Source organism: Manis pentadactyla, chromosome 1 (genome assembly GCF_030020395.1).
Source record: "Manis pentadactyla isolate mManPen7 chromosome 1, mManPen7.hap1, whole genome shotgun sequence".
In the NCBI taxonomy this organism is placed as follows: Eukaryota; Metazoa; Chordata; class Mammalia; order Pholidota; family Manidae; genus Manis; species Manis pentadactyla.
In genome coordinates this window covers 177,333,648-177,346,194 of record NC_080019.1, presented here as the reverse complement: position 1 = coordinate 177,346,194, position 12,547 = coordinate 177,333,648, and the positions used below count along the sequence as shown (strand labels likewise).

The 12,547-nt window shown below is 38.4% G+C and overlaps 1 protein-coding gene across 1 annotated transcript; it reads right to left on the bottom strand.

The window, feature by feature from the left end:
- Nucleotides 1-1,521: 1,521 nt before the first annotated feature.
- CSTA (cystatin A) lies at nucleotides 1,522-11,169 on the bottom strand. Its single transcript, XM_036883478.2, has 3 exons — nucleotides 10,934-11,169; nucleotides 4,449-4,550; nucleotides 1,522-1,749 (listed from the first exon to the last, which is right to left on the bottom strand). Exons 1-3 carry the CDS (start codon nucleotides 10,997-10,999, stop codon nucleotides 1,621-1,623), a joined length of 297 nt encoding a protein of 98 aa, XP_036739373.1. The 5' UTR covers nucleotides 11,000-11,169; the 3' UTR covers nucleotides 1,522-1,620.
- Between the last annotated feature and the right edge of the window lie 1,378 nt (nucleotides 11,170-12,547).

Genomic DNA, 12,547 nt, shown 5'->3' with positions numbered 1-12,547 from the left:
CTGAGATGGATAACCTGCATCTGAACTTCAAATTTCAGCAAGGGAAACCTCCGAGGGTTTCTTCTAAATAAAGAAACCAGACAGAAAATGGTCAATCCACTCCCTCAGGTAAGTGAAGAAACCTGTTTCCCAAAACAGAACAGAGTAGGCTTTGCCTACAACCTTGGTCAGAATCATGCCTTCTGAATCTTCTCTTGGCCCAATACTGGTCATTTAAGCACAAGGTCTGTGGCAGAGGACTCTGGAAGTACCCTGACAGAGAGCTAGGGTTGATTGCTTCACCCTTGCAAGACAAGAGTGTATTTTCTGTCTTTCTCTTTGAGTTAGACAAAATGCTGCAGCTATTTTGGAAAACAGTCTGTAAGTTCTTGATCCATTAAATATAGAATTACCATATGAACCAGCAATTTCACTCTTAGATATATACCTAGGAGAAACTAAAACATATGTACACACAAAAACTTGTGCACAAATGTTTATACGTTGTTCGTAATGGACAAAAGGTGAAAGCAAGTCAAATATCCATCAACTAATGAATGACTAAACAAAATGTAGTATATTTATAAAATGGAATATTATTTGGCTATAAAAAAGAATGAATATTGGTACATGCTACAATATGGATAAACCTTGAAAACTGTGGTAAGTGAAAGAAGCCAATTAAAAAAATGTATATGATATGATTCTATATATATAGAATGTCTAGAATAGGCAAATCTATAGAGACAGAAAGTAAGTCATTAATGGTCGCTTAGGGGTAGAGGTGTGGAGGAGGATGGGGATTGACAGCTAAAGTATATGGGGTTTCTTTTTAAGGTGAAAATGTTCTAAAATTGGCTTTGGTGAATATACTAAAAACTATTGAATTGTATACTTTAATTGGGTGAAAATTATATGATATGTAAATTATATCTCAATGAAGGTGTTAAAGAGAAAAATGGCAGTTAAGTCAGACACATGGTTTTGGATTGGATCTTTTTGCAGTAAAGAACATTTTTTGAATGACTGGAGAAATTTTAATGTCTGGGGATTAGATGCTAGCAAATGTATCAATGAAAATTTCTTGATTTTGATGGTTGTATTTCATATATTCAGGAGAATACACTTGTTCTAGGAAACACACACCAAAGTGCTGGTGTTGGGGTATCGCTGTAGGTACTCTCAAATGTCCAGGAAAAAAGTTTTTAGTGACTAATCTGTAAATTTGAGACTGTTTCAAAATATAAATTTATTTTGTAAAATACCTGATTTAATTGCAAAGTGTGTGGGTAGAGCTGGAATACTAGATTTTCCTCAACTGCAGAGCACTGATGGCCCATGATCTAGCCTGCCTGTAGGGGGAGTCGTGGTGGTGGTGGTGGTATTACCCTTTAGCTAGTTGCATTATGCCTGACTAATTTTTTCAAAATATCCAATTGACGATTTGTGTGGAATTTCTACTCTAAAGCAGTAACATCAATTTTGAGAAAGAAAAGGCAATGACTCTAACACAATAGACAAGAAATAGTTGAAGACATCAACTTATTTCATAAGGGATTCTTTATTGATAGTTACATTTATGAGCAGGAATCATTCATCAGGTGCCAGAAGAAGATAGCAGACCACTTCTGGAACTTGCTACTAAAAGCCACTCAGCTCATCGTCCTTGCTTTTGCCCACTTGGTAACCAGTAAGTGTCAGAGTCTGATGTTCTGCAGGAAGACTTTTAAATACTTTGATGTGAATGTAACTGTTATCACCTACTTGCACCTAAAAGGTGAAAAAAGGGAAAAGAAATTTATTCACATCGATCTACGTCACATGAAAGATCTACAGACCCGTAAATATTTTATTGCATAAGTTTTTCTGGAAGAGTATTCCTAGACCAGTATCCTTAGCCCTTGGCTTTCATAAATCTACCACCTCATTTTATGAGAGAAAGGGCAGAGGCATAGGTCCTAGGTTTATTTCATTTTACATTTTGCTATGATCTGACCACAAATCAAAATCTGGGGTTGCATTTCATTTTCAAAGATGCACAAGAGCAAGAAAACAAAGCCTTTCAGTTGCTCCTGTTGGGAGATTTGGGAAATTGAGAAATTTGGGAAATTGGGAAATTGAGACACTTTATTGATTGATTGTAATGGTAGTTTGGGGATGAATTTGGCGCCTAGAAAATCATGGTAAGAACTTCTACTTTTGTTCTTGTTTGAGACAATGAAAGTTACGCCTTAGAATAATATTTACTGTGTTCTGATGTCCCTTTCAAAACTAATTTTAACAAGTGCCATTTATCATATAACTATGTATGAGTCAGATACTATGATTAACATTTTATATATATGATTATGTTTACTTAATAGGCCTTTATTAGGCCTAAAGGTAGAACAATGATGATTTTACAGATGCAGAAGCATATTAAGAGATATTAAGTAATTTTTGATACATTGCTCAGCTAATAAGTGACAGAGCCAAAATGCAAATATAGCCTCCATCAATCTATATTCTTTTCACTCTATGGTGTAACCTTTTAATAGCATTTATTCAGTGCACCAGCCTTTGCTTACATTATTAGAGGCAGCAGAGCCAGTAGTTGAGCATCAGACTTCTTGGGTTTAAATCTTATAATTATGTGAACTTACTAGTTACTTTACATCCTGGTGCTCATTTTCTCCTCTCTAACACAAGGGAAATGATCATACTTATTTTACAGATTTGTTGAGAGAATTAAATGAGATAATACATGCCTAGCCATTAGAACAGTGCCTGGCATGTTGTAAGTGCACAGTAAATTTCTAGTTCATTTTATTCCACACACCTTGAAAAATAGGTTAATACCCACATTGTGCATATAAGGGAATCAAGACTCAGAGAAGATGAAGAGCTGTGATCACACAGGTTTTAACTAGTAGAACAAGTCCAACAAGCATTCAGATCCAAGACTGTCTGACAGCAAAGCCTGCAAGGGATCCTTGCATTCCACCATCTGCCTCTTGAGAGATACTTGAGAAAGAAAACAGAAGTCAAGACCAAAACTTTAGGCCAACAGTAAGAAAGACCTTAAATGTAGAGAGAGGTTCAGAGCAAAGACCACCAGGAAGTAATGAGGCAACTGGGGTCAGTGGCTGTAGTTCAATAGGAGAAATCTGATAGCAGAAGGAAGGAGAGAAGAAACTGTGGTTAAAATCAGCTAGGTGGTCTTAAGGGCAGAAGTTTTCAAGACAGTTTTCTGATGAACTTTTTAAGATATACACAAGCTGGTTAACATGTGAAATTTACGTACTTGGATTAATCCTAAATTATTAAAATAATGATCCCAATTATAATGGAATGTTTCTTATTTTTGAACAAAATCATTTTTAACTGGAAATCATTCTTTTCCAGCTATAAAGAAAGCAGATTGAGAAATGAGGAAATAGCCATTGCCAAAGGTCAGGAGGGATCTCATTCGTGCGTCCCCAGGGCTTGGCATACACTAGGAGCTCAAGTTTGGTAGGACAGAGCTGACATAACCTTACATACACTTACATAACCCAGTTTGTAATTTTCTCATGCTAAGCTGGTTACACCGCTTTATTTATTTTTTTGCTGAAAACATTGCAATTTTATATCTTCAGTAATTATTTGTTAAAGAGAAATAAGCAGGACCGTGCCTTGGTCAAATGGTTTAGTAAGGATTAAGTGAATACATTTGAATATCTGTTGTTATGCATTACATCATAATTATTGTCTTCTCAATATGAAATGACAAAAATGGCTCCCAAATATTCATGGTTGACTTTTTGAATTGGTTCCCTCTCAGTAACTTCACAACCATTTTCTTCAATTAGAGCTGGATAGTGCATCATTTAATTTTTTCAGTTATAAAATTAATTTTAAAAATATTTAAAATGCTCCATTGCTTTAAATTACATCTACAGTGCCCCAGTTGAATCGACTTATTTCAACTGCAAAAGTAATTACTTAAATTGTATTAATCAAAATGTTTATTTAAGCGGCAAAAGTGATTTAAGTTATTTTCACAGCTAATGAATTAAATCATTCCTTAACTTCATTTAATATAGACACACAGAATCACAAAACTTTGAGGTTTCATAGTAAGCTTCAAGATAGCATCTGGTCTGGTCCAGCCCCACACTTTCAGGCAACTGAGAGATCACCCTCCTACTTCACACAAGAAGCAGCCATAGCCACAAATTAAACATGCTTAGAACCATTATGAAATCTTTTTCTATACAAAATCCAAAAATTAAGGTAAGAATCAACATAAGAAAGCTTTCTAAATTCACAAGAAAAAGATGGTATAAATATACCATCATCTGCCAAATTTGGGACTTGGGAAGCAGCATGCAAGATAGGCATTTAGGACGACTGGATGGAACAAATGATATGGTAGGTGTGACTGGGAACATCCCATAAAGCGAGAACTACAGTATCTTTTAGTGCCCAAGCGAATGTTTAACTCTAACCTTAATGTAGTAATTGGTTCCAGCAACCACTTGAGTTTTATATTCTACCGCTTTGAATTCTTCATAGGTCCTGTTTGTTTTACTTTCAAGCTGGGGTTTAACCTTAAGAGAAAAGAGAAACAAATTATCAAAGCTTATATTAGACTCCTTTTATGTGATTTACAAATCTGAGAACCTCATGTTCCTTAAAGTCCTCAAAGGTGATAAATGAGATCTGCAAGCTATTTTCAGTATTTCAAAGAATGGAAAATCTATCTTTATTAAGATTATATGGGCTAGGTAAAATGTCAAGTTTTGTGGCCTTAGGCTGAATTTACATCAAGTCAGTGTAATATGGTAATATGGCAATATAGTCACATTTTGACTGGTAAAGCTCTAATAGTTATTTCATAGTATATTAATATTTAATATTATGATTAATATTTAATACTATAACAGTCTGGTTGATAAAAATGGGGGAGCAATAATTTATTTCATTTAAATTTTTTAAAGTTTTGAGATGATTTCAGACTCAAAGTTGCAAAGAGAATGTCTCAAGATCCTTAATTTAATCACATCTGCAAATCTCTTTACCATGTAAAGTAACGTATTTACTGGATTCAGGGATTAGGATGTGGATCTGTTTGGAGGGCCCGCATTCTGTCTACCTCAGAGGGATAATACCACTTGGATGCCAGCATTCACAAACCAAACATGACCAGGGAGCAAGAGAGACTCAAATTCAATATGTACACTTTTACTGAATCCACCAGTTTTCAATACAGGTCTTTCATTCCTGCCTTCAGCTAGGCCTGAGACCCTAGTGTCCACTTAGTTCTCTCTGACTCAATGTCCGCTGAGAGCAGAGCCCCAGAAGTCTGCCTGGCTGGAGGATAGACAGCCCGCTGCTCCTCACACCGATCTTCCGTCACTCCTCAGGTTCTAGCCCGCTGTCTCCTCACTCTCGTCTGCCCTGGTTTGGTGCGGCTGGTGCGTGAGCCACTGTGGAGGTCCACAGAGTGAATCTGCTTACTTCTGGCTCTGCATTCCCCTCTGTGGCTTAGGCTCTGTCCAGATGGCTGCCATTGTCCATCATTCATCTGTTTTCCATGTTCCCGAAGTTTTGTTAATATCTCTGAGGTGGTGTTTGCTTATCTCTGGTTGTCTTTGTATTTGTGGGTTTGTGCCCCCTTTCCCCCCCAGTCTTTTCCTGTTATTTAGAGGGAAAAGGAAATAAATGTATGTGCTTGATATGTTTTGTTCATAGAGAAGCTGCCTCCCTGCCTTTCACTAAAGCATGTCATATGTATATACAGCTGCCGCCAGGCTTCTGGTGTACGTCGGGTCCCCCTGGCCATCCAGTCCCCCCAGGTAGGAAGAGACAGTGCACCCTCTGCTCTCGGTGCTCCAGCTTGGGCACCAGAGCTGTTCTCAAAGACACAGGCCTGCGCAGACTCTTGTGAGTTCTTAGGACGCTTTCGAGGAGTGAACACTTCATGGACCACCATCCATTTCTCCTATAACTTTACAATAGATGGGAAAAATGCAGTTGCTTTCTTGAGACAGAAAATGAAGCTCCAAAGTGAAGGAAGGGAGAAGACAAGAGTAAGGGGAAAAAAGCCAGAAATGGGAAGAGAAGAGAAAAGTGGATGAGCGTGCAGAGGCGTTGGGTAAGGAAAGGGATTACTGACTTATTGTTCCCCCGTCCTAACCCTTTTAGGCCAACACTGGGTACCAGTCAAGCTAGAAGCTAAGTTGGAAAGGGTTCATCTCTACACTAAACCCCAAATTATCTATTTAAACCTCAATTTATAAATGAGGAAGTGGAGGCTGTGAGGAGAATATAAGGCTGAACAATGATGAATTATAGTTATTTGAAGTTTTAAATGCCTTGCCTGATCAGTATCTGGTTTATTGGTTGCAGTGATCTGTACTCCTTCTGGTTTCCAGTCTTTTGGTCGTTTTTTTTCTTGTTTAACCATGAAACATAAGTTTTTATTTCTATCTGTCCTGGAAAGAGATCCAAATTTGTAATCGTTCCATTGTATCTATGCAATCCACAGGTCCAGAATTTTCCATGAGATGATTTCAACTGTCCTGTTTGTTTCTGTATGTATACTTGTACCTGATTTCAGACTATGTGCCCTGATTTCAGATTCACCATCCTTATAACCTGTGGCCTTGCTATAGAAGCAGACTTGTACTGCCTTAATGTTGGATGCTATGAACCTGGTGTTGAGATTTAAGCTGAGAAGCAGGAAAAGGGACGGAGGAGAAGGGAGTTGATCAGGGAAACCTTAACTTTCAGAAGGCAGCTTGGTGCTGAAAGACCCTCCAGGTTGGGTCCTACGAGGGTGCAGGCCAGCTGGGCGTGATCATTTGGAGTTTGGAGGTAAACAGACAGACCCTCAGCTGAACAGAGTTGACGTTCACCTTCCTCAGCCTGCCATGCATGGTGGTGGCTGAAGCGCTGTTAGAAATAATGCGGTTTGTCACTTGGGCCCCAGCCAGGGGAAGGATGCTACCAGGGAGGAGCACCTGGTAAAATACATTTACCCCACAGCTGTTCAACCTTTTCCTATGGCTGCAGGGCATGAATCTTGGTGAGTTGTTAGCTCTCTGGAATCTAAGGATTTGAGCCATACTGCACCTAACAATCAGGCATTCCCTTATTTGTAATCACTCTGCAGAAACACTGGGCTGTGTGTAATTTAGGAACGAATGGAGAGAAAGCTAATGGATAGGCCATATTAGGGAAGTTTTACAGAGTAAGGAAGGAGAGTTTGGGTAGTAGCATGAAAGTACAGCAGAGCTGGTGAGAGGTGACTTAAGGACATTTGTGGTCTTTGTTTTGCAGAAGAGGGAAGTATGGGGTAAGGCACCCAGTATGCAAGAAATGATGGCACCTGGCCTAAGAGAGGAGGGGCTGGCTGAAGAAAGGAGGACAGTCTTAGACTGGAGGGAGAGATGAGAGATGGAGTGGGCCTAGGCATGCTCTGATGAAGACGGGCGGGTGAGTGCCTGAAGGATTCCGGTGTGGCTGAGTGGCAGGTTCCCTGGGTGTGGGACGGTGGGAGAGGTGAACGCAAAGCTGTGTGTGAGTGAGAGCCAGGAAATGCTAAGCCCCAGGAGTGTCCATGGTGGTATGTGGAGGGGTGTTTGTACGGTGTCCTGGCAGACAATATTCATGACCTGTGTGTATGCCAGAAATGGTAGTCAGCAATCAGGTGTGACTTAGGGGTGTGTGTGTGTCCCTGTGCACATGTAATAATAACCCTTATTTCTAAAATTATTGAGATAATATTTCTTTCTTGCCCATAAACATATTCAGAATTCCCATCCAGTGGTTTGTTATATATGATAAAAGATAATGGATCGGCAGTAATGATCCAGAGGCTTTTGCTGGTAGGGCCACTCCTTTGGTTCTTATTTACACTATTTTGACTTTTCATGGATGGGGCCATGTATGGCTCTCTATTTCCTTGTGTGTATCTCTTCTCTCCAATCTAATTTGAAAAATTCCTAAGGGACAGGGACCATTTTTATGTCCCTTCTCTTGCTATAGCAACTCACACAGTACTGGGTACATAATGTTTTCTGAATGAAAAGTCCAGGGTTGTTTTTCTTCGTGACAACTTGTCTCCCCAGATAGGAGAGAGGAGAGAAGAGGGGTTTAGCAAAAACACTCAATTAATGTAGGAAGTCTTGGAGAAGAAGGTTTCTTTCATGTGTACTTTGAACACATGCACCATTACATCCTTCAGTACCTGGTACCGTAGTTAGTATTCAGTCTGTTATTTTCAGAATGGGAAAACTCTACTGTCTTCAAAAATGTTCGTCTTCTCGACTGCAAGGCCTTTGTTTGACTTCCTTCTCTTTCTGGTCTTGAACCTGTAGTTATTTTCCTTTGATGCTTTACCCTTTCCATGGGGTTACCTTCTCCTTCCTTCTCCTCCCTCCCTAACGTAGCTTTTCCCTCGGTTGGCATTCCACTAAGAATCTCTTGGATAAGGACAGGGAAGGCTGATAAATGTCAGCTCCTTTAAGAACACCTGCATTTTAACAGGTGATTTTTAAAATGAGAAATATAGCAAAGAATCAAAGAAATAAAACTACAAGGTTAGTGGCGGGTGGTGGTGGTCCTCCCTGGACCCCCTCAAATCATAGTAGGTGTGTGATGATTTACCCACTTGCCGGGCCTTGCCTGGGGACTAATTCTATAATCTTGGAGGCATTCATTAAATTTCCTCACCTAAAAGTGAGTATCTGTCTCTTGGGATTGTTTTTGGCAGAATAAATGATACAATTGATGGGAAAGTACTTCCTAAACTGACCATCGCTCTGTTTTCTAACACTTAAGGGGCACTGTCCCCTGAGGTTCTCCCCTGTGAGAAAGAGGAGATAAATAATAATAGGGAGTTTAACACTGGAGAAGCTGTTCTACCACAGAAATGGTTCAGTTGCAAGTAAGAGGTTTGACAAGCTACCTCCAATGTCCATCCTGATCCAAAACCTATGATTATGAAAAACTGCTTAATTGGAGATCATTTTATATTATGTTCCAGATTATCTTGACTTCCCTCAATGGACCGCAAACTCCTCAAGGGCAGGGGCCATGTCATATAGTCCTTATATACTTTCTATAATATTTGACACAGTGCTGGACACCTAAGAGATATTCAGATAATGATTCACTGATATTCATTTCTCATACTGATTTAAATCTGAGGCCGGCTGCTTGCAGAGAAGACAAGTCTGCCTCCCTGTCTCCTCCACGTGTTCAGGTCCTGTGGAGGACAGGGGTGAGGTAACTCCTGCTAAAACCTGTCGCTCATTCTACCTCTTTGACAGAGTTGGAACCTGAGGTAAGCAGCAAGAAAAGACTTTTAAATTAAATTTGTAATTAAAGATGTGTTTCATAGATGGGTGTTATTAATAAAGCAAGGCCTTTTTGAAGCATCTTATTTAAAAAAAATTATTCTTGCTGAGATAGCCTTTTAAAAAAATCATTAAACTTTTCTGCACCCTCTGTACTTCCAATCTCTGTTTCTCCCAAACCCCTTTACAGTTCTGGTCCCTGAAGAGTCTCAGGGATTTTCTAGGGTCAGGGATGATTTCAGGCAAAAGGTTGAAGCAAACAACTGTGATGCCTCACCTATACATATTAATTTCTCATTTTCAAGTCGTTTTGTGCATATTATCTCATTTAGTCCTTACAGCTCTGAGATGGGCAGGGCAAGAGGTGTTTTGCTCATTTTACAAATGAAATTGAGTATTGCTTGCAGCACTCTGATCTCAGAAAGCCCATCTCCCATAAGCCTCCTAGGATATTATGTATCTCCTGTCATGTAGGCCTGTGAGGTCCTGGACAGCAGCCTGAGTGATGGTTAGAAATGTAGAATCTCAGGCCCACCCCAGGCCTGCTGAGTCGGAATCTGCATTTTAACAAGACCCCCAGGTGATTCTTGGTGATATTCAAGTTTAAGAACCTGACACAAGGATTCAAATGAAGGTATTAATGACTTAATATTATTCATCCAAGAGAAAAGCTCCAAGATACTTATTTTTTAGAACTCTTGAAAGAGAAATAAATATCTGGCTTTTTATTTACCAAAGAATGAATGGTAGAATTCTAGGCATCTGATCTCTTACAAAGCTCTCCAGTGTTCTAATATAGAGAGGATCTCATCTCTTCCCCTTATACAAGAAGCTGATCTTATTTGCCAAGCAGTGCCTCAGAATGAAGTTTCAGAGAAAAAACAAGAAGGAATGATAAGAGAAAATAGGGCAACAAGGTACAAACTTAAAAGTAATTTATATATATTTTCTTTTCATAAAATATGCAATATAACTTTTATTATATAGTTGATAGCTAATAAAACAACACTTAGAAAAATGTATTAACTTGCTAAAAACATGACGAATTCTATTTTCACTGTAATCAATTTTGGAATCACCACAGACTATGCCACTTTTCTTCTCTACTAGTTTAATCATCTTCTAAATTCTAAAAGACTCAAATACCATCTAATTAGTCAAATTTGTAGGACGTTTGTAAGTAGATTGCTGTTCTTGTTCTTCATTCAACCCACTAAAATAAATTTCCTTGTAGTGCACTTGAAGTCTGGTTTGTCAAATTGTTAACAACTTCAGTCTTTAATTATATGTTGGCTCCACTTGGTAAGATGAGAAAAGTTTCACCAGAAACTGAATTAGTAATCCTAGAACCATACATTGTATGAGCTTTAGAGATGATCCAATTCAAACTTTTCTTTTACAAATGGGGAAACTGGGGCTCCAGGAAGAAATGTGACTTGCTCAAGATCACTCTCATAGTGGGGATTATTAGAAGTTTTGTCTGAAAAGATTTTTAGTTGGCAATAAGCCTGAGCAAAGCCACACCTTCCCCAGTGTCCTGGTTTCATATTCACCCACACACCTCACACGGGGCCAACCTAGGAACCAAGATTCGGGATCAAACCTTCTCATGGGATGCATCCACTCACCTCATCAGCAATCTTCTGGATTTCTGGAGTGGCAGGTCGGGCATCAGTTAAACCTCCGGGCATCATTTTGGCTAATTTGCTGGGCAAGATGCTGGAACTGAAGTGATCAGGGAAGCGTGGAGACTCCGGTTTTTAAAGGATGTTGGTCACAAGCTCCGCCTACAGAATGTTTTATTTCCACAAAGCAAAAAGGAACCGGGAAAACGAGTATGCCTTGAGGCAAGCCTTTTGATTCCTCAACAGAATATGCTACAGGAATTTGGAAGAATGAGGGCTGGTGCTGAGTAACTGGATATGCATGAGGAATCCTGCTGTCGCCGGAGTCAAACTTCTCTGTGTTCTCTTGGACGATGGTTCCACCCGTTTCATCTGAAGGATGAACTCTGAAGCCACAACTGGTTTCCCAATGTTTCAAAACCACTTACACAAAATTTTATTTTTAAAGGTATATTTACTAATAATGTTAAGGCTGATTGTTTAGAATTTACTTGACTTTATGAAGAAAGTAGAAGGTTCTGTCTGGAGAACCTTGGCTGGGTATTTGTATTTTACTTTCATTTATGGTTCTAGAACTGTGTAAAATACAGAAAAACACAAAGAATAAAACAACAAACATCTATATTCCTATCACCCAGAACAAAAACTTTTCACATTTTGTCATTTTTGCTTTCCAACTTTTTCTTTTGTAGTTATTTTCAAGAAATAAAATAGTATAGGCCCCCCTGCCTGACTCAGACCCCCACAATGTTGCTCCCCATAGAGGTAAACTACATTGTGAGTTTGGTATCCTTCTAGCCCATTTTTATACATTTACTTTGTGTGTTTTAAAAAATCTACTGAAATTGTATGCTGAACATATATTCTATATTATACCTTTTCCCTACTGAACATGTTTTTGAATCATTCCATGTTGATACACAGATAGACAAATCTAGTTCATTTCCTTTAACTGCTTTTCTAGAATAGATCTGTATCTATCATCTACCTTCTATATCTATCTATCATCTATCTATTTATCTATCATCTACTATCTATCTATCTATCTATCTATCTATCTATCTATCTATCTATCTATATCTATCATCTATCTGTATCTATCATCTGTCATCTATCTCTCCATTTCTCCTCTCTACCTGTTATATGCTATATCATATTTTACAAACTTATTCCTATACTGATGAAAAATTTGGTTGTTCCTAGATTTTGCCCATATAAACAATATTGCATTGTTTCTTTTTGAACATGTGTTGGGGCTTTGGCAGGCAAATTATCCACAAGCAAAATTGCTGCTTTGTGTGAATATTTTTGCATTTGTATTATTTTATTCAATTTTTACAATATGTAATATATACACATGATAAAAATGTTCAAAAGGAACAAAAGAATTTACAATATAAGGACTCTTCACCCATTGTATTCCTCAGCCATCCTTCTAATCTCTGGAGAAAACTAGGGTCACCAACTCCTTAAATCCCTCAGAGATATTCCTTATAGATATAAGCATATAATTAACTACACACATACATGCATGTACATGTGTATATATTTTTCTTTTATAAATGGTACAAATGGTACCCTACCATGTAAACTACTATACACTTTGCCTTAACAATG